The sequence below is a fragment of the Mobula hypostoma genome, chromosome 9 (genome assembly GCF_963921235.1).
Source record: "Mobula hypostoma chromosome 9, sMobHyp1.1, whole genome shotgun sequence".
In the NCBI taxonomy this organism is placed as follows: domain Eukaryota; kingdom Metazoa; phylum Chordata; class Chondrichthyes; order Myliobatiformes; family Myliobatidae; genus Mobula; species Mobula hypostoma.
The window spans coordinates 133,294,223-133,316,626 of record NC_086105.1 but is presented as its reverse complement, the minus strand read 5'-3'; the positions used below and the strand labels follow the sequence as shown (position 1 = coordinate 133,316,626).

Sequence of the window (22,404 nt, the reverse complement as noted above, 5' to 3'; positions counted from 1 at the left end):
GGGGTGGTTTGAGTATCTCAGTAACTGCAGATTTCCTGGGATTTTTACTCACATCAGTCTCTAGAGTTAGAGAAGGGCATAATAAATGAAAAAAAAAAATCCAGTGAACTGCAGTTTTGTGGGAGAAAATAGCTTAAAGAGAGAGGTCAGAGGAGAATGGCCAGACTGGTTCAAGCTGCCAGGAAAGCAACAGTAACTCAAATAACCACTCATTACAACAGTGGTGCACAGAAGAGCATCTTTGAACACACTACACATCAAATCTTGAAGTAGGTGGGCTACAGCAGCAGAAGACGACAAACACAGATTGAGTGGCTACTTCATTGGGTACTGAAGGTATCCAATAACATGCCCACTGAGTATAAATCTAGGTATTTCTTATTTTTATGAAGAAAGCAGCTTAAATAAGTTTTGGAAGATCGGCAACATTTTGAAATATATATATATATATATCACAGTCTCATCCATCTTCCTTTTGATGAATGTTAATGAAATCCAACTTCCCTGGAGAGGATTCAGCATAAAACCACACATAAATATCTGACATAATAGGGAGTTCACTTTTTGTAATAACTTCACTGTCTCGTCTGTCAGGGTAAATGCACACTGGACAAATAGTTGGTTGATTAAACTTAAGTGCAATGAGATCAATGGAGACTTGTGATACTGTACCATAATGCATCCTTCACCATTATACTTTGCCAAAAGCAATAAAGATAATTGTCTCCCTACTCAAAAGAATTATTGACTCTGTCACTGGTATTGTGAAAGATTGAGTTCCATCTTTGCTTACAATGCTGGATTCAATTTTTCGACTAGCTCACTCCATGGTACATGCAAAAAGTTTTTAAAAATCACGAAATGAAAAGAAAGCATTATTCCAAATTACACATTTTTTTTTGTTGTTTTACTGCTTGCCCTGGCCGTTATAATTCTGCTTAAGCATTTACATCACACTGATACTCAACAAAGCTTATTGAAGCACCTCTATACAAACATCACATCTCCTACATATGGAATATTAATTTAAAAGCTACACCACAGTTAACCTTTAATTCTTGTATTCCTCTACAGCGATAGTCATATGTAGCATTGAGGGTGTATAACTATTGCCTTTTTAATGGATTGTACCCTGTGAGAAACTGCTTTCTTGTGTACTTATAACAAGATGCATTGCGGAAAATTCCAGTCACAGCATGCCACAGTGAGAAAAGCTACACACTTTTCTCATTTAACAGCCTATCTTCACCACTTGGATGAATTTCCATCCATTTTCTTGTACTTTAAAGAGATATTGAAACACATTCCTTTGGAAAGCTCATGTTTTTTCTAAGTATTATATTTTCAATATACTACTGGTTTAATTTCTTGGTACAACTATTCTTGTTGAACGTGCACTGCAAATGCAGGGTCTTGTCCTGCAGTGAAAAAATACAAAGTGCTAGGCCATTTTATCCCACAGGGCGACAGTGAATGTAGCAATAACTGTCCCGCAGATAAGAATATTGAGAGGGAGAACAGTGCAGTGCATCACGGTCTCCAGCAGCAGACTTGCAACCTTTTAATTAATCTGATTGTGGTCCTTTTATTCAAACCCCCATGTCACAAATGTTCACCAAGGTGTTTACATTTTTAAACAGCCAGTGTGCTAGAGCGCTCCTGGCATGATGCCAGAAACTGACAGGGACCTCATTGATTAGGAGGGTGGAATATCTATAAATATGACCAAATCCAAATTATTAAAAGGCAGGATATGGAAGAGGTATCAGCTTGGAATAAGAAGGTAGGTATTTTTGTAGACACAAGAGATTCTGCAGATACTTCTGCAGAGTAGCACACATAAAATGCTGAGGGAACTCAGCAGGTCAGGCAGTTTCTTTGAAAAGAAATAGAGTTGACATTTCTAGTCTAGGCCTTTCATCAGGACTCAAGGATGCTATGAAAATATTTTTGTAGCATGTGTCATTAATTATGAAGGGCTTTGATCTTCAAAATCTGTAAGCAAATGTTGCAGGAAGATTGCCAGATCTGTATCCAGTTTTCCCAAACCCCTAGAATGGTCATGTTGTGATTTGTACAAGCCGTGTTTATCAGCAGGATATTTTCTAGGCAAACTAATATTCAGCACTGTTGATTCAGTGGAACTAACTGTTAATCATCACTCACATGTGTCATTAAATTTGGTTTCGTTTGTGGCAGCAATACAGTGCAATACATAAAATTACTACAGTACTGTGCCCTAGCTATATACAATATACATATGTGTCTATGACTTTTGTACTGTATGTCCCTCCCAAGCTCTGTGATTCCCTCCAGACCTATAATCCTTCTTCTGAACTCCTTTAAACTAATCCCAATTTTTTCCCCCTCAGCCGATGGTGCCGTGCTTTCAATTCCCTGAACGCTAAACTCTGAAACTGTTCTCTAAACCTCTGCATCTCCAAAAGTTTCTGCTCTTCCAAGAGACTTATTTCCTGTTCTCAGTTTTATTAAGTGGCTATATCGTATGCTGTTTGTTAATGTTCCTTTCAACCAGAAGGACAAATGAGAGGCAGAAGCAGGAGAAAGTTCTATGACCCCTCAAGTCATTCAGTAGACGAGAGCACTGGCTCAGTATCATGCTTTTGCTTGTTCCCCAATGCCCCTGAATCCCCGATTGTTTGAAAATTTGTCTATCTCATCCCTAAAAACATTCAATTATGCAGCTCCTGAAAATTCCTGAGATTTACGATTTCTTGAGAGAGGAAGTTTTTCTTTATCCCTTATGTTGGTGACTCATTGTTCAAAGCAACACCTCTGGTTCTGGACTCACTCACAGGTGGAGACATCCACACCCTTTGGGTGCTAGGATGCATTGAAAAGTGTTTTTTTTTAAATAGACGTAGCCATTAATGTCATGACAGGATGGAGCCACGACTCTACTAACAAAGGTATAAGGTGATTCCTCCTGCTAGTCTGCAGGTCACCCTCGAGCAAAGTGTAGCACCAGCTTAGCTCCACGATCAGGGTCAGGTGAAGCCACGGGAGCAGGCATGAGCAGTGGAGTGCCTATCTCAAGTCCTGATCATGATCAAGCCAATCTCTGAAGAGTATTGATATTGACTGGAGTCACCCATCTAATAAAGACACTGCCCAGAAGAAGGCAATGGCAAACTACTTTTGCAGAAAAATTTGCAAGAACGATCATGGTCAAAGACCGTATTCGCCCACCTCCAACAACATGGCACTTAATAATGATGTGCCATTAGTATTTGAAGTGATGCAATCATTTAGTCAAAGGGAACAAATCTGTTGGATCAAAATGGCTGAAAAGTAACCCACTCATATCAAGAGATGCAGAAAATGACTGTCTTACAAATGTTTTAATTAGTTTATCATTAGGAGGCAAAACTGTTGGTGTATTCAGGATTTTATGCATTTGCTTCCTAATTTTCAAAAAAATGTTGATTATTTTTAAACAATTAAAATAATTTGTGCAGATCAAGTGAATTAGCCGATTATGTCAGAGATCACGTTTCCCAGTGGTTCCTTTTTAACAGAGTAACCAGAGTATTAATGTTCAAAGCTAATTATTTGTCTGGTATATTACATTAAAATTTATCTCATTTGCTTATTTAATTTCATTTGAGCTTGGAATCAAAGTTGGAGAACTTGTGCCTCAAATATCAGAAAGAAAATTAAATAGAGTCATGAATTAACAGCTCACTGATTCAAAAAAATTGTCTGAAAAACTCATTCTTTAGGAAGGATGCCAAAAATCTCCTCTGCACTTTTTCTAATGCTTCCACATCCAGCCTCATTATAGGAAGAATGTGGAGGCTTTAGAGAGGGTGCAGAGGAGATTTACCAGGATGCTGCCTGGATTGGGAGCACGTCTTATGAAGATAGATTGAGTGTGCTGGAGCTTTTCTCTTTGGAGCAAAGGAGGAGGTGACCTACAGGACTGTGCGGCTGGTCTGAGATTCCCCCACTATAGGAAACATACTAATTTTCCTCAGTGTTTTATTTATCCTAAAACAATGTAACCTACCAGTACTGGTATTTGGTACCCAACATGGCACAAAATTGCAATGTGAAAGCTTTCGACCTATTAATGTGTTAGTCTGTGGCAATGGGATCATATCTCTGAATTCAAAAGTTAATACAATTCATGAGTGGGAAATAAAGGAGATGTGAATTTGGGCTGCCTATTCTCGCATGTATATGAATGTTACCTCCAGAGAAAACAGTCCGGAATTACAAACAAGAGAAAATCTGCAGATGCGGGAAATCCAAGAAACATGCATAAATGCTGGAGGAACTCAGCAGGCTGGGCAGCATCTATGGAAAAGAGTACAGTCGACATTTCGGGCTGAAACCCTTCAGCAGGACAGTGGGTTATTCCGACTTTGTGGGAATGCCCTTTGAGGAACTGAACATTATCAGTTCATTTCTGTGGACTTAAAGTGAGAGTAATTAAAACTCACCTTATATCTACCTAAGAACTAAGTACTTCTTTCTTAGAAGCAGCATTATACAATTTTAAGAACATCCTTTACATCTCTCTATTTATGCCACAGACACTGTGCCCAATCATTTCTAAAGAGTCAATGAAGTATCAATACCTTTCCAAACTGCAGCTAGAAGACTAGAAGACTTTAATTTCCTCCCAAGTCCTTTTTTTCGTTATCCTGGACTTCCATAATCATATTCCAATGAGCTAGTTTACCAAAACGACTAAATGCTGCTTCACTGCTGATTCACAGCGACTTGTAGTTTTCAATCAGGACGACAAGGTCAACGTCCTCAAATAGAGGTAAAAAAATATTTGCCATCATGTGGAGTAGGGGACCACAGCAAGTGGTAATGCTGCAAGAAGTAGAGTCCAGATAATAAAACCAAAGCAGTACCATGTTACTCTCTTTGATCTCCTGAAGAGCTCCAGGAACGCTGAACTGTGGACTGTGCAGGACAGCAGTTCATCTTTGAGCGTTTCATGTATATCACCCTTCCCATCTCAGGTAAATTCAAAGTTCAAAATAGATTTCTTATCAAAGTACGTACAAAATGTCATCATATACAACCCTGAGATTCATTTTCTTACAGGCATTCACAGTAGAACAAAGACATATAATACGTTTGTAGAACCAATGAAAAACTGCACGCAAAGACTGCAAAAGGAGAACATATGTGTTAATAGATTAGATTAGATTATGAGGACACGCAGTCCTCTTTTATTGGCATTTAGTAATGCATGCATTAAGAAATGACACAATATTCCTCCAGTGTGATATCACAGAAACACAGGACAGACCAAGACTGAAAAACTAACAAAACTACATAATTATAACATATAGTTACAACAGTGCAACAATCCCATAACTTGATGAAGAACAGGCCATGGCACAGTAAAAAAAAGTACAAACAAATAATAATAATAATAATAATAATTAAATGGCAAATAAATAATACTGAGAAGGTTAGTTGTAGAGTCCTTGAAAGTGAGTCCATGACGATGGATGCTGTTTTGTTGTGGCAAGTTGTGGAACCAATTCAGTGTTAAGGTGAGTGAAGTTATCCATGCTGGTCAGGAGCCTGATGGTTGTAGGATAACAACTGTTCCTGAACCTGAGGATGTGGGACCTAAGGCTCTGAACCTCCTCCCTGTGGCAGCAGCAAGAAGAGAGCATGGCAAAGATGGTTGGGGTCCTTGATGATGGATGCTGTTTTGTTGTGGCAGGAAAACCATTTCTGTAGGATAACACCACCACCCTAGTCTTACAGACTTCCACTCAGCCTAGTCTTACAGATTTTCTTCACCTCACTTCAAAATCCAACAGAAGTACTGAATGTAAAATGCAATATATCCAAAGCTCAATTTTGATGGTTCCATTCCTGGACTTTCTTCCCCATGTCTCTATCTTCAATATATGGTGTACCTCAAGGGTATCCATCCCCAATACAATGCCTGCATACCATGACAACGAAACATACATCTGAGATACACACCACAATACATCATGATGAGGTTATGATAGGGCAACCCTACCCTCTAAAGTAGAGATACCCAATCCTTTTCATGCCATGGAGTCTTACCATTAACCAAGGGGCCATGGACCTCAAGTTGGGAGCCCCTGCACTAAAATATCAAGTTGAACATTTTTGAATAACCTAACATCCATATAAACATGATAAAGCTGTTATCTAGTCCAAAGAGACTGTTCGCCATTACTGGTGACTTCTTCATCATTGTTCATTTAGTTCCATTGAAAATGTACATGGAGAAATATCTCCCATGCTTCTACTGTAAGTCTCCTTAGCATTGTCTGATTTCTATTGGGTAATGCAGTTACTTCACTGGAGTGTCATAGGTGATGTCGTTTGAGGTTTACAACATACCCACCAGCCAGGCTGCAGCTTCCTATTTCAATTCCATAGACTTGAAATAGGGAGCAGAAGTTAAAAAAAAAATCTTGACAAACGCCTATCAGGAACATGGAGAATAGGGTGCAAATGTTTTGTTGTAACCAAATATAGATTTGTTTATTTATTTATTTAGCAATACAGCATGAAGTAGTCCCTTCTGCCCCTTTAAAGCCATGTCACCCCAGCAACCCGAGAACTTCAATTAACCTTATCCCAATCACGGGACAATTTACAATGACCAATTAACCTATCCTGTACATAAGACCATAAGACATAGGAGCAGAATTAGGCCATTTGGCCCATCGAGTCTACTCCACCATTCAATGATGGCTGATGCTTTTTTCCCCTCCTCAGCCTCACTCCCCAGCCTTCTCCCCGTAACCTTTGATGCCGTGTCCAATCAAGAACATATCAATCTCTGCCTTAAATGAACCCAATGACCTGGCCTCCACAGCTGCATGTGGCAACAAGTTCTTTGAACTGTGGGAGGAAACCGGAGCACGTGGGAATACACACGCATTCCATATGGAAGATGTAAAGAGACTCCTTACAAAATGGCACGGAATTGAACTAAGAACCTCGAGATACCCCAAGCTGTAATAGTGTCACACTGCTATGCTACCATGGCACCCTAGGTTTTAGGAAGATCTTTACCATGCACTGCAGGGGTAAAGAGTGCCACAATTTTAGGCCAAAACCACCCTCCAAGATACGATGGACAACAAATATTGTTATATCTAACACCTGCTTCACCACTGGACAGAGATGGACAGGGGTGAGAGCTTTCAACATAGCGGGTATACAAAAGCCTTTCAATGGGGATAACCTTCATTTCACAAGTTAAGCTTAACTAATGTTTTTACAACAAAGAAAATGAAGGAGAAACTCAGCTTGTCGAACAGCAATGGGCAGCTGATGCTTTGGATCAAAGCCCTTCATCTAGAATGCAATAGCATCAGTGACAGGGTCTTGACCTCCAAAGTCAACTGTCCATTTCCTTCAATAGATGCTGCCTGGCCTGCTGAGTTCCTCCAGTGGTTTGTCTGTTGCCTCAGATTCCAGCATCTGTGGAGAGAAATGCACAGATGCTGGAACTTGAGGCAACATTTAATCCACTTAAGGAGCCTCTTGTGTCTCCTTCAGTTTTTTTGGGGTTTTCTTTGTTTTATTATAAATTCATTTTACTAATTGATCAGCGAGGTAATCATGCAATTTTAACCAAATTTATTTTTAATTATTACTTTAATTTTTGTATAAATTTATTCAATTTCAACAGTTTTTAAATGACCTTCAGAAGTTCAAAGTAAACTTATTATCAAAGTACATATATGTCACCATGTCCAACCCTGAGATTCATTTTCTTGCAGGCATACTCAATAAATCCATAGAAAAATAACCATAAAATAATCAATGAAAGAATAAACAAATTGCCAGCTCAGTAGCCATGAGGACAATCTTAGGACAAAGGCTTGGCGTTCACCGCCTCAGGCCTAGTTACCAGTCATGCACCTGCTCTACCTTGCAAAACTCTTGCAGAGCACTGGCCTCCAACAAAGCCCATCGTATATTGGAGCTATTGACAAGTGTAGACACAGATGGGTCAGGTGGAGCACAGTCTGGTCTAATTGTGGTTTGACTCAAATTTCATTACCAGCATGATGCACTATAAATGTAAAATATAACTGTGACACTGGCTTTTTTACTCTACCTCTGAAATTCATTCTATTGGAATTAGTGGAAACATTTTATAGATAGAGTAGAACGTGCACCGGTGTGACTATTATGTACAATTTGTGATGATAACTAGGCATGAATTTCTAGCTATTTCTAACCAAAAACCCCACCCCAGATACTTTCTCTTCTTCCCGTCCCACTGGGCAGCAGATACAAAAGCCCGAAAGCACTTAGCACCAGGCTCAAGGACAGCTTCTACCCCATTTGTTATGAGACTATAGAATAGTTACCCAGTATAATAAAATTGACCCTTGACCTCACAATCTATCTTGTGATGACCTTGCGCCTAATTGTCTGCCTGCACTGTACTTTCTCTGTAACTATGACACTATACTCTGCATTCTGTTACTATTTTACTTTGGACTACCTTTGCACTATCCTAATGATTTGAGCTGTATGAACAGTCTGCAAGGCAGGCTTTTCACTGCACCTTGGTACGTGTGACAATACTATAGCAATTTACCAATGTTTTGATATGTGTTAATCTTATCCAGTTGCAGTTACATTTCAATTCTTGTACAAATCCTTCCTCTAATGACTCAGACAAAAGGCAAAGACAGTAAGCACTTAGGGAGAGGAATAGGCAGTTGATGCTTTGAGCCGTTGAAGGGTCTCGGCCCGAAACATCAACTTTTTATTCCGTTCTATAGGTGCTGCCTGATCTGATGAGTTCGTGCAGCATTTTGTGTGGTGGCCCTATACTTGAAGTGACTAAAACAATGTATTAGCTCTTTTGATCACTTCTCATCACCTGTCCATCACCTCCTTCTGGTGCCTTTCTCCTTCCTTTTCTCCCTTAGTCCACTCTCCTCTTTTATCAGATTCCTTCTTCAACCCTTTACGTTTTCCACCCATCACCCCCCTGCTTCTCATTTCATCCCCTTTCCCCACCCCACCTACCTTCCCCCCTCACCTGGCTTCAAACAGCTTGTACTCCTTCCCCTGCCCCCACCTTATTCTGGCTTCTTCCCGCTTCCTTTCCAGTCCCAATGAAGGACCTCGGGCTGAAACACTGACTCTTTATTCCTCTCCATAGATGCTACCTGACCTGCAGAGTTCCTGCAGTATTTTGTGTGTCTGGCTCTAGATTTCCAGCATCTGCAGAATCTCTAGCATTGTGCAAAGACAGTGAGTTGTGGTCTGAAACACAAAGAATGGTGGACGCAACTCAATAAAGAATGTTCATATGGGAACTGGACCTCCACTTAGAACATAGAATAGTACAGCACAGTACAGGCCCTTCGGCCCACAATGTTGTGCTGACCCTTAAACCCTGCCTCCCATATAACCCCCCCCACCTTAAATTCCTCCATATACCTGTCTAGTAGTCTCTTAAGTTTCTTAAGAATTTCTTAAGAAGTCTCTTAAGAAGGGGATATCTGCTGGGCTAGAAGAAAATACCGTAGCAAAATGGTCGAAGAAGCGGGCAGGTCCATTGCAGGCAGTGGAGAGAGAACTGCAGCAAAGGTGTGGATTATTTTATATTCAATTAAGGGACATGGACTTCACAGGCTGCTCTTGAGAAGGTGGCCAAAGCTGCCTTCTTGAACTGCTGTAGCTCCTGACCGGCGGGTTTTATTCAAAATGCTATTTAGGAGAGAGTTCCGGGATTCTGACACAGTAATGGTAAAGGAATGGAAATATTTCTAAGTCAGGATGCTTTGTGGCTTGGAGGGTAATGTTCAGGTCTTGATGTTCCTGTGTTTGTTCTGCCTTTGTCTTTCTAACTGGGAGAGGTTGAAGTTTGGAAGGTGATATCTTAGGAAGTCTTGGTAAGCTACCACAGCACAGACAAGGGGAAGTTGCTATGGTGCACAGGTGTTGGAGCAACTGTATGGTTGTGGACAATGTGCCTATTAAGCTGTCCTTGTGATGTTGAGCTTCTCAAGTGTTATTGAAGCTGCACCCATGCAGGCAAGTGGAGAGCATTCCATCCCTTTGCTGATTTGGCCCTTGGAGATAGTGGTTGGGTTTTGGGGAGTTGGGAGGTGAGCTACTAGTCTCTGGCCTGCTCCTAGAAGCCACGTTGTGTATATGCTACTCCCGTTCAGTTTGTGGTCAACTATAACCCCCAGGATATCAATGGTGGGGTGTCAGGGGATGATGGATGGATTTTTCCTTGTTGAGCATTGCCATTGCTTCTTGCTTGATTGGTGTAGATGTTACCTGCCACCCATTAGTACTTCCCCATTGGTAGTGGACTGCTTCATTATGTGAGGAGCGGATGCTGAAGAGCATTTCTAATCATTAGTGAACGTCCCTACTTCTGACCTTACAATTGAAAGAATGTCATTAATGAAGCAGCTGAAGATAGTTGGGCCTAGGGTACTACCCTGAGGAACTCTTGTGGCTGAAATAATTGTCCTCACCCATCACAACCACCATCCTCCATTAAGCAAGGTAAGATACCAATTATTTAGATGATTAGTTCAGCAAGTTGGGGCATAATGTGCTGAACAGCCAGCTTCTGTACCATCTGATTGGAGGTGAGAGAATTGATTTGATCTAGGGTTCTCCTTTTATCCTAGTGGTAGATGAACTGTATTGGATTGATTGCAAGAATGTGGTTAGCATGCATGTGGCCGATCGATCACGCGGAGAATCGCTTGGGACTCCTATACACAGAAGGCTCTCTCTTTATGCATGGGGTTTTGAGTGTGCTTGCTTTCATCTCAGTGGGCTCAACTCCTCACTCCCGCACTGTAAGTTGCCCTTCATATACCACGGCTAACATTAAAATGCTTAATCCTACTTCTTCATTGTTATTCCTGCATTACACATAAGTAACAGTAGATGACACGAGTTGATGCACTGGGAAGAATTTAACTTCTAACCATGATATTAGAAGAAAACAGTACAGAGTATAATGGGTGGCAGGTGAAATATCACACCATTTACATCATTGCTCTGTTAAAATTACTCCCACTCAGTGTAAGAATCAATGTTCTTGTTTGAATAACACTATACTGCAAGTTACTTTTTTTCTAATCTGACAACAGAATGCTTCAGCATTTGATGGTAATTTTTACAATGAGGTGCAATTATTGTATTGCCTTTAATATTATTAGATGAAATGTTACTTATCTTAAAAGTGAACACATTTTATACTTAAGATCTAAAAATACAAAGGCGCAAAAAGAAAGCAATTTAAGAAGTTCAGGCAACAGCCAAAAGTGGACCAGGCCACATTTGTCCTCACTCACCCTGCTGATTGAGAAGAGGAGTCCTGGTTTTCCAGTACAGGTTCCCATGAAGCAGTGTCTCAGGCTCCAGTAAAACCAATGCTCCCACACAAAGGTGATCAGGCTCAATGCCATGGCTGCGGCCAGCATGTAAAACACACCCGCCATATTGTCAACATCCAATTGGCTGCTCATTACTTCGTTCTTCTCATTGTGGCAGATTCCAGTCAGCCACAAACTCTCCAGCTCTTCCATTTCACCTGCAAGGGAAGCGAAGAAGGGTCCTGAGTCAATACAGGTATAATCATCTGTCAAATGGAGTAGACTTCCAAACCAGCAAGATGGCTTCATCTACTACCACATTTTAGTCCTAATGACTAACCCCAACACAGTTTCGAGATCAGGGGCTGGTCATTAGAGAGTGAGTTGAAGAGAAATATATTTTCTCAGAGAATTCTCTACCCAAAGAGCTAATGGAGACCAGTCATTGAGTGTTCAAAGACAAGACTGATAGATCTATGGATACTTCAGGACTTGGGGTATTCCAGCGACTGAGACTATGTACTGCCTTGGTGAATTCTGCGTCACAATGATAGGAAGAGCCAAAAATCAAAGGATCAAAAGATGACATCACTATAAATGTTTGACCAGTATAGACTATTAGTGATGTTGACTCCTAGGAACCTGAAGCTCTCAACCATCTTCACCTTGGCACCATTGATGTTAGCAGGAGTGTGTGCACCATCCCACATCCTGAGGTCAATGATCAGCTCTGTTTTGACATTGATGGAAAGGTTGTTGTCATGACACCATGTCACTAAGCTCCCCATCTCCTTCCGGTGCTCTGACTCAATGTTATTTGAGATGCAGCCCACTACGGTGTACTATCTGCAAACCTGTAAAATGCGGCTACAGTAGCAAGGCTGTGAACTCTCATTAGACTATCCTGTTGTGATCAGACAAGAAAATGGATGAGCCATTGTGACATGACTGACTGACGAAGCATGCCCAAAAAACTTGCTACTTCTATTTCTTAAGTTTTTAAGTTTTTACTTCAGCACCAATTGCACATTTTAGAATGAAAATCTATAAAATTAACCACATAGCTTCACTGCAGAGACACCACAGAGTTGATTAATACAATTAGAAAAATTATCTCCCATTTTAATTTGAAAACAGATAGATGAAGATTGAAGTGCAAGTTAACAGTGCTTTTCCCTTCTCAAATCACCCTAACCTTCTGCACCGCCTGGGAGAAGAGGTTATTCATCAGTCACAAGCACTGAACACAAGGTCAACCATGCAAGTGTACTGTAATCCACCTCTGAATTTCAGTTTTTTAAACTTTCTTGGTCCTGAATTACAGTAGAATAGAGCATCATTTTAGTAGACAAAATTATGAATGAATTTATACCATGAGTTCACTCCAGATATGAAAATATCTGTAAAAATGGAAACTTGGAAGATGGAAAGCAATTTCTGCTAGCCTTTCATCAGCACTTCACACTCAGTGGTCACTTTATTAGGTACACCTGTACACCTGTTTATTAATGCAAATATCTAACCAGCCAATCATGTGGCAGCATTTCAATGAATAAGAGCATGCAGACATGGTCAGGAGGGTTTGTTGTTGTTCAGGGCAAACATCAGAATGGGGAAGAAATGTGATCTAAGTGACTCTGACTGTGGGATACTTGTTGGTGCTAGATGGGGTGGTTTGAGTGTCTCAGAGACTACTGAACTCCTTGCATTTTCACGCACAACAGTCTCTAGAGTTTACAGAGAATGGTGCAAAAACCAAAAAATATCCCAATGAGCAGCAGTTCTATGGGCAAAAATGCCTTTTTAATGAGAGAGGTCAGAGAATAGCCGGACTGTGTGCACAAGAAAATCTCTGAACACACACATGTCAAACCTTGAAGTGGATTGGCTACAGCAATGGAAAAACACACTGGGCTCCATACCTGTACCTAATAAAGTGGTCACTGAGTGTACGTTGTAATCTAATTACAACAGTAAAAGATTCATAGCCAGAATAGATTTATGCTATTAAATATTAGCCAGTGACAATTGAAAATTTTCTCCGCGTTACTATCTTTAACAAGGCATTGAACTGTTTAAAAAAACAGGGTTAATGCCTGCATTAAAATAACACAAAGGAGCATGTGAATGCTAATAACTAACACAGATACAATGTTATTCCAAGGCCAATAGCTTTGATGAGGCAAATGGAAGATCATTAAATTAACTAGAATATAGAGACTGCAGGCAGCCACCATTATAAGATGTTACCTTGAGTTAATGCTGCATTACAAAGCAAGTTCACAAACAGGTGTGAGATTTACAATGAATCTTAATTCCATTTTTCAGAGAGTTGCTGGTAAAAAAAACAATTAACTGGATTTTAAGTCCTTAATATGGTTGTGATATAAAATCAAAAAGGGCCTACTTAGATTTATAGAAAACTCAGTTGCTTCCAATTACCCATACTGTTTGCTCATCTGTCAGGGTAGATGTGGGAATTGCAGAGATCAGTCAGCCTCTTGAATCCCTTCCTCCATTTATTCAAATCAAGTCTCATCAGTAGGAGAGAACAATCACCAACAGTTGTGCTCTTTGTTCTCATGCTTATGTTCCACAAAATCAGGTTCAATCTTGACGCTTTCAAATACTTCAGAGTTGTGGCAAACTAAACTTATTGTCAGTTTTGAAGTCCTTCTGAGGTCTGTTGGATTTTTTTTAAAAGGAAGTTCACAATATGAGCTGCTTGTAAGGAGTTCGTATGTAACTCCCCACGACTGCATGGATTTCTTCCCGTGTGCCCCAGTTCCCACTCACGTTCCAAGGGTTATGGGTTAATGAGTTGTGACCATGCTACACTGGCAACACCTTACGGGCTGCCTGACAGAATCCTTGCTGATTTGCTTTGACGCAAAACGGTGCATCTCGCGGTAGGTTTGGATCTTTTCACGTACATGTGAAATATAAAGCTAATCTTTAATCTTTGCAAAGTATTATTGAGAAATGAAAAATGGAAAGTGACAGCCTTGAGCACTGCCGAATTTCTAGGCCAGTCAAAAAGCACATTAAAAAAAACTTAATTAGGTCAATAAATAGAACACCCGCCGCAAGATCTGTACCTTGTGGAAAGACAATATTAACCACCATGAATCGTATTATTTGTCATGGTTAAATCCTCCTGAAATAGTACTTCTTACATATTCCTGGAATTTTGTTTACTTCAGGAACACTGCAATGTAATTTGAGCTAAACGTATTTATTAATGTTAATCACAGAACTAACTTCTCAAAACACTCATACAGTCCAGAAACATCAGTCACTATTCTTCGCCACAGGAGTCTGAATAAAGGTGGGAATATGGAAAGGTCTAGGAATGCCGAGATTAGCCACCAAAGTTGATCATAAGATGTCGGCTCATGCCTGCAAAATCTCCCGTCCTGAAGTTAGCTCAGTAGGCCATTGTGGGCAGTCAGCAAGCAGAAACTGAATGCCCCACAAAGTTTCAGTGTACATTTATTATCAAAGTACACATATGCCACCATATACAACCCTGAGGTTCATTTTCTTGTGGACATTCAAATAAACACACAGAAACATAACAGGATCGATGAAAACTGCATACAACAAGATAGATAAACAAGCAATGTGCAAAAGACATCAAACAATGCAAAAACCAAAATAAAATATTAATAAATAAGCAATAAATATCAAGAACATAAGATGAAGGGTCCTTGAAAGTGACTTCAGAAGTTTTCTGATGACTCTGCCATAGTTGGATGCATCAGCAAGGGAGATAAGGCCGAGTACAGGGCTACGGTAGGAAACTTTGTCACATGGTGTGAGCAGAATTATCTGCAGCTTAACGTGAAAAAGACTAAGGAGCTGAGGAGGGCTAAGGCACCGGTGACCCCTGTTTCCATCCAGGTGGTCAGTGTGGACATGGTGGAGGATTACAAATACCTGGGGATACGAATTGACAATAAACTGGACTGGTCAAAGAACACTGAGGCTGTCTACAAGAAGGGTCAGAGCCGTCTCTATTTCCTGAGGAGACTGAGGTCCTTTAACATCTGCTGGACAATGCTGAGGATGTTCTACAAGTCTGTAGTGGCCAGTGCTATCATGTTTGCTGTTGTGTGCTGGGGCAGCAGGCTGAGGGTAGCAAACACCAACAGAATCAACAAACTCATTCATAAGGCCAGTGATGTTGTGGGGATGGAACTGGACTCTCTGACAGTGGTGTCTGAAAAGAGGATGCTGTCCAAGTTACATGCCATCTTGGACAATGTCTCCCATCCACTACATAATGTACTGGTTGGGCACAGGAGTACACTCAGCCAGAGACTCATTCCACCGAGATGCAGCACAGAGCGTCATAGGAAGTCATTCCTGCCTGTGGCCATCAAACTTTACAACTCCTCCCTTGGAGGGTCAGACACCCTGAGCCGATAGGCTGGTCCTGGACTTATTTCCTGGCATAATTTACATATCATTATTTAATTATTTATGGTTTTATATTGCTATATTTATACTCTATTCTTGGTTGGTGCAGCTGTAACAAAACCCAGTTTCCCTCAGGATCAATAATGTATGACTATCTATCTATCAATCTATCATAAATTGTGGTTACAGCTCAGTGTTGGGCAGAGTGCTGAGAATACTAGTTACGAGCCAAATCTTTGATTTTGTGGGGATCCCTCTAAAGGCTTTGATATGAACTCACCTGGAGAGTGCCGGTGTTCAAAGTCGGACATACAATATGGAATGGCAGTTCACTATAGTCCCATTAACATAAAAAGGCAAAATCAACATACCCAGCAATCAAGGCAAAGAACTTGGAGAATTAATTTGAGAGCTACTAACCCTTCAATAGAAGTAGTCTAGAAATTCTAATGCACTTGAATTGGTGTGCCTGATGGTCAAGGTTGAAAATTACCATAACCATTTGTCTGAAAACATCGACTGTACTCTTTTCCATAGATGCTGCCTGGCAGTTCCTCCAGCATTTTGTGCGTGTTGTTCAGATCCAGCATCTGCAGATTTTCTCTTGTTTGTCATTTGTCGAATGTCAGCTATTGAGTGGGTGCTGAATATTTTCAGGAACAAAAATGGACCAAAATTAAATTCCTAAGGTGGTCAGGGGTGGCACTGTAGGCTTGTAGGCTAGGTCAGCATTGAAAGTAAATGACCTGGTGGCTGGGGTGAGCGAGGAAAGTCCGGTGCAGGGCTGAGATGTATAAAACGGGTAGAGACTGAGGCCCTAGTGAAGCAGACTGGGATTCTTGATCCTCAGCAACTCATAGATCACGGAGGCAATATTGCCTTGAGGTGGGTGACTCACAGAACCTACCTCAGATGGGTTCCAGTCCAGCATAACACCGTGAAAATCTGATTGCCACAGGAATGAATAACATCTAACAATTCTTGCTCCGAGGGCAACATTGTCAAATCTCTTCCACAACTCATCCAAAGATCATTGGATGGGGAGTTGTGTCTACTTCTACACCTACTAGCCTAGAAATTCAGAAGAGTGGCTTTCAGCACAGTGTTTTCTGAAAATCTTCTCTTTTTCCAGAGCCGACCACATCTGTGGCCATTTCTGGGCTGAATCATTCCACACTAGAAAACTAGGTTGTAAATCCACCCCCATCTGAAAGCAACCACAACATGTAGATAAAATTTACGCCAGTAACACACTGCGAGGGGAAGTTGGTGGAAGCAGATATGATAGCAATATTTTAAAAAGCACATGGATACGGAGGAAATGGAGAGAAATGGATCATTTGCTGGTAGATGGGATTAATCTAGTTTGGCACAATGGTCAGCACATGCATTGAAACTTGAAGGGTCTGCTCTATGTTCATTTGTGAATCGTTCTGTAGTGAGAAATAACACTGCAATATTTACTTGACTAAAATCCAGATGTGCTGCATCAGCACAAGAATTTGTCAAGAACCTTATTTTTCACTTCGAAAGGAATCTACGTGCTGAGTGGGTCTGCACTGCAGACAGGTATTACTGCTGTAAGGGTCCATTTTCTGATACTGTTTCAGTGAGTTACCCACAGCTCTTTGACTATCCACCTTCCTTGCAATACCCCTGGAAGATTTATTTTAAAAAAGTATTTGTAGAAATAAGAAGAAAGGTAAAAGAAGGTTTATATCCAATTGCCTAAATGTTAATCTGGTATCTGTGAACACCACTTTCATAGCATCACAGAAATGTACTGTAATAAAGGAGACTGGTTGGTGCATCATATCCAAACCAACCAATAAACAACCACCTAGACTAATCCAATTTCCGTAACCATTTAATATTTTGTCTTGTATTATGTCATATTTCATTATGATGGGGCGTCCATCCAGCCTGTTTCCTAACTCTCAGAGCAACCCAATTAGACCCACTCATTTCCCGACGCGCTCAATCGCCATCAGTAAATCTGAAAGAATGTGTAAACACCACACAGCACCAGAGGTCAGGATTAAACCATACCACTGTCGCTGTCAGACAGCTGTACTAGCTGCAACACCTCTGTGCTGCCTTGCAGGTTGTGGCCAATCTGCTTCCACTATCTTTTCAGACCGATAGTTCTTAACTCCACTCTACTTTAAGTAGAAATACTTCTACATCTAAATTTCTTCTACATCTAAGCCCATTGGTTGTTAGATATCTGCCAAGAGTAACAAATTCTTGATACTTACTCTGTCTAGTCTTCTCGTACATTTTTCTATACACTGTCTACTATGTCCAAAGGGACCAACCCTAGCATTGTAATGTCGCCTCATCCCTGAATGGCTCCTTCCTTCACTAAACCAGACACCAGGACCAGTACACGTTTTACTTTTGGACAACCAGTCTGGCTTCGGATGAAGAGTGTACTTCTGGAGTTCCCGTTGATGGCCTAAAACGTTGAGATATTAGCTGTGCAGATTCTGAACACAGGCAGGGCTTTCAGCAATAGAACTTTCCAAGTAAAAGTAGTGGATGCAGCCCTCCCCACCACTGAGTACATCCACAAAGAACACTGTCGCAGGAAAGCAGCATCCATCATAAGGGACCCCCCACCACCTAGGTCAAGATCTCTTCTTACTGTGCTGCCATCAGGAAGAAGAATCAGGGGTCTCAGGACTCACACCACCAGGCTCAGGAACAGTTATTACCTGTCAGCCATCAGGCTTCCGAACCAGAGGAGATAACTTCACTCAACTTCACATGTCCCATCCCTGTTCCCTCAACCAATGAACTCACTTTCAAGGACCCATTGTCTCATGTTCTCGATAGCCATTAATTATTTATTATTATTATTATTATTGTTCCCTTTTCTTTCTTTTTTGTCAGCCCTGTTGGTGCGGTCTTTCATTGATGATATCTGTTACGGTTATTGGATTTATTAAGTATGCCCACAAGAAAATAAACGTCGGGGTTGTATATGGTGACATACATGTACTTTGATAATAAATTTACTTTGACTATTACCATGTCAACATGATTAAAACAAGATGAGAACCTGGCTTTGTCGCACACACGTTTTTGGAAGCTATTGGAACCAGAATGGCTCCAGTGTGACATCCGCTGTGCACACACAAATTAGTATTTGGACTCATACTACTTTCTCCTTTAAAGATCTGCCTGCCTAAAGGATGCAGTTTGGCCCAACTACGATGTCAAGCATCAGTGAAACAGCATCCACGCTCTCATACCTAATATTCTAGCTAATGTCTCAGAGTCACACAACGTTGAAAGTACATTCAGCAGCAAAGACCACAACTCTCCAACACTACCCCTAATTCACATACGCACCACAAAATAATGTGCAAGTTAAAGAGACCACCCAGTACTAGCCAGTGAGCTTGATTTCCACTAGCTAACTGAGGTCCTGTAGCTGTTTGTGATTTTGCGAAATCCTGAAAGGTAAAGTGAACAGGTGGAACACTCTACCTTTGATAAAAAAAAAGAATCTGCCAAGGACGTTCAATAATAAATTCTCCTTTTTGAACTTCAGTGAGATGTCTGTGCTATAGTAATAACGCCTAGGCTGAAGCATGCCACAACTGCAGCTTCCGAGCAGTAGGAGACGCGTGTGCCAGTGGCTGTGAAGGTCACTGTGATGATGAACTATTATGCTTCAGGACACTTCCAGCTTAGAACTGTTAATATTTTTAACTGTCCCCTGGGTGCACTTCCAAAGATAGTCAACCATATCTCATTATTCTTTGCCAAAGTGCAGAATACAGAGTGAGCACGCAGCTTCATGAGAATTGTGGACTTCCGTGTCAGCAGACATAGAATGCAATCATTGTCACAATTTTCATTCATTAATTTATTTCTTGAGATACAGCACAGAATTTGCCCTTCCAGCCTTTCGAGCGAACCTCGATTTAACCCTAGCCTAATCACTGGACAACTTACAATGACAAATTAACCTACCAACTGATACGTCTTTGGACTGTAGAAAGAAACCAGAGCACCCGGAGGAAAACCATGCGGTCATGGGGAGAACGTACAAACTCCTTATAGACGGCGCTGGAATTGGCGGCACGGTAGCGTAGTGGTTGGCTCAATGCTTTACAGTACCAGGGACCCAGGTTGAATTCCCTCTGTTGCCTGTAAGAAGTTTGTACATTCTCCCCATGACCACGTGGGTTTCCTCCAGGTGCCCTGTTTTCCTCCCACAGTCCAAGGACGTACTGTTCGGTAAGTGAAGTGATCATTTGTAAGTTATCCTGTGATTAGGCAAGGATTAAATTGCAGAATGGCATGAAGGGCCGGTAGGACTGATTCTGTGCTATAACTCAATCAATCAATCAATAAATAAATAGATAGGTAGATTAACAAGGAAACAAACCAGAGCATGCGGTGGAAACCCACACGGTCACAGGGAGAACATATCCTTACAGCGTTCCATGTGTTAGAAGCACGTGTTAAAATTGAAATTTAGCGAGCCTGGAGGGGATTCCATCTCCTCATTGTCCAGTTAGCATGTGGTCATAAACAAATGATCAATTATCTCTACGACCAGTATCATGGAACTCCCTTCTGTTGCAGCTCATCATGCCAAGCACAGTTCAGCAATCACAACTAACTTCAAAATATAACCACTGGGAGACAAAGGATATCTGGTGGAGATATAGAACTTTGTATCCACAGCAACATTTAGAAAAAAGGCGCCATGTTACCACATAAAATGTGGTAGAGCAAACCATTGATGTGCTGGAATAAGGATTCTGTTTCCGTGGAGAAGTCCTGCCATATACAGCTAGGTAGAAGACATCATGATTTGTTGGACACTGCACAATCTCCCTATCACCACTTCTCTGCAAACCGAATATTGAGCAAAAAAAGAACATAGGAATGCAGAAGGTTGTAGACTCAGCAGGTCCCACCATCAAGGTCCCACCATCAAGGCCATCTTCAAGGAGTAGTGTTTCAGGAAGGGAGCACCCATCATTAAAAATCCTCACCATTTGGGATATGCTCTCTTCTCGCTACTACCATTAGGAAGGAGGTTCAAGTGCCTGAACGTAGAGAAGGGGCAGGAGGGAGAAGAAAAGATAAGGAGCCAATCTATATTGCAAAAATCTGGTCTCAATATCCAAGATCAACTCATTTGAGCACAATACCAATACGTAAAGTCCTTATACTTCATTGACCACCTTGCTGTCACCTTGTTGTAGACCAACCTGAAACAATGCAAAATTACAACCAACATAAAATAAATAATCTAAATAATCCTAGTGCTCCTGTGCTTCCCCTAGCGCTATCTGTCCCTGTGTTCTCTGAAATGCTGGCACAGTGACTACAAGTTTGTTGTTGAAGGACGGTGCAGTGTAAGAGTTTACACGTGGCCTTGAATTTCACCTTGACCAGTTCTGGGTCCAAAGGCTGCGTTTTTTCAGTCCGAGTGCCCACAGTCAGGCCTGCAGGCTGAAAGCTAAAACTATAGTTCAAATCAAGTGACACTGGGGTGTCTGTGAATGTGGTCATACTGAGTGAGGTAACAACTTGACAAAGACTCCCTTGGGGCAACACCTCAGCGATCCAGATAAGCATGTTGGAGGCAAGAGCGTTGGACAATTCTGAGAGTTGGGGAACACCTTTAAACAGTGGCATACGTGGGCTTAACAGCAGCAACTTGTGTTAACACGACATCAAGCTGAGCTTGTGTGATAGAAGCTTGAACTGCCAATGCACATCCAGACACTGGGTGGAATCTGGTTGTACTGCAATGGAAGCTGAGATATTGCCTGTCACAGACTGCATTATGGTTCGGCCGAGGGTTGCTCACTGTAAAATGCTAACTGTAGAATGGATGGGCTTCAACTTCTGCCCTGTGCAGAGTTAGTGCAGTCTCCTCCATGCTCCTTGGTATTCAATGCTAACTTTCTGAAAAGCTTCTCAATCTTATTGAAAATGCATAAGCATCCACTTTCCTGCAATTACCTATAAAATAAAGGGATGTTTTACTGGAGGCATAAAACTACTTTTATTGATCTAATGAGAAACCACTGGCAATGGTTTACCTTCATAATGAATTGCCATCCACTCTTGGTGCCAAGATCAATACACATACTTAAAACCAAAATTTGTGACTAGGGCCACAATGCACAGCAAAATACAAAAATATCACACTTTGGGTTCCTGTCAATGAATCAGGCATTGCAATTGGCTATTATTTTTTATCTTTAATGCATTCCCTTCATATATGGCTGTTACAATTTAGTTGTCTTTCCCTTAAACCCCTTGACAGGTCGATGATGAATCCTCTCTGGAACTGCTGCAGTCCTTGTGGCAAGGTTTGTGTTGGTCTTTCTAGCCCATTTCAGAAGGCAGTAAAGAGCAAAGCAACTGGTAAGGACAGCAGAATTTCTTTCCACAGGATTTTAATGAACCTGGATTGGTCTTAAAAGTTACTGGTTGACATTAATGAAAACATCTTTTTAATCCAGATTTTTAAAAAATTAATTAAATTTAAATTCCCCAGCTGCTAAATGAAATTTGAACTCATGTCTCATTAAGACAAGTCTCAATACTACCAGCTATCAAATTACTACTTTATTACCAT

The 22,404-nt window shown here is 41.0% G+C and overlaps 1 protein-coding gene across 3 annotated transcripts in view; it reads right to left on the bottom strand.

Annotated features, from left to right (window-relative positions):
* grin2aa (glutamate receptor, ionotropic, N-methyl D-aspartate 2A, a) overlaps window positions 1–22,404 on the bottom strand; it is a 315,483-nt gene that overhangs the window by 13,952 nt on the left and 279,127 nt on the right. For all 3 annotated transcript variants that reach the window (XM_063059218.1, XM_063059219.1, XM_063059217.1), the window contains exon 12: window positions 11,343–11,581. In XM_063059218.1, the coding sequence (XP_062915288.1) occupies window positions 11,343–11,581 (239 nt within the window). The remainder of the gene's footprint in view (window positions 1–11,342; window positions 11,582–22,404) is intronic.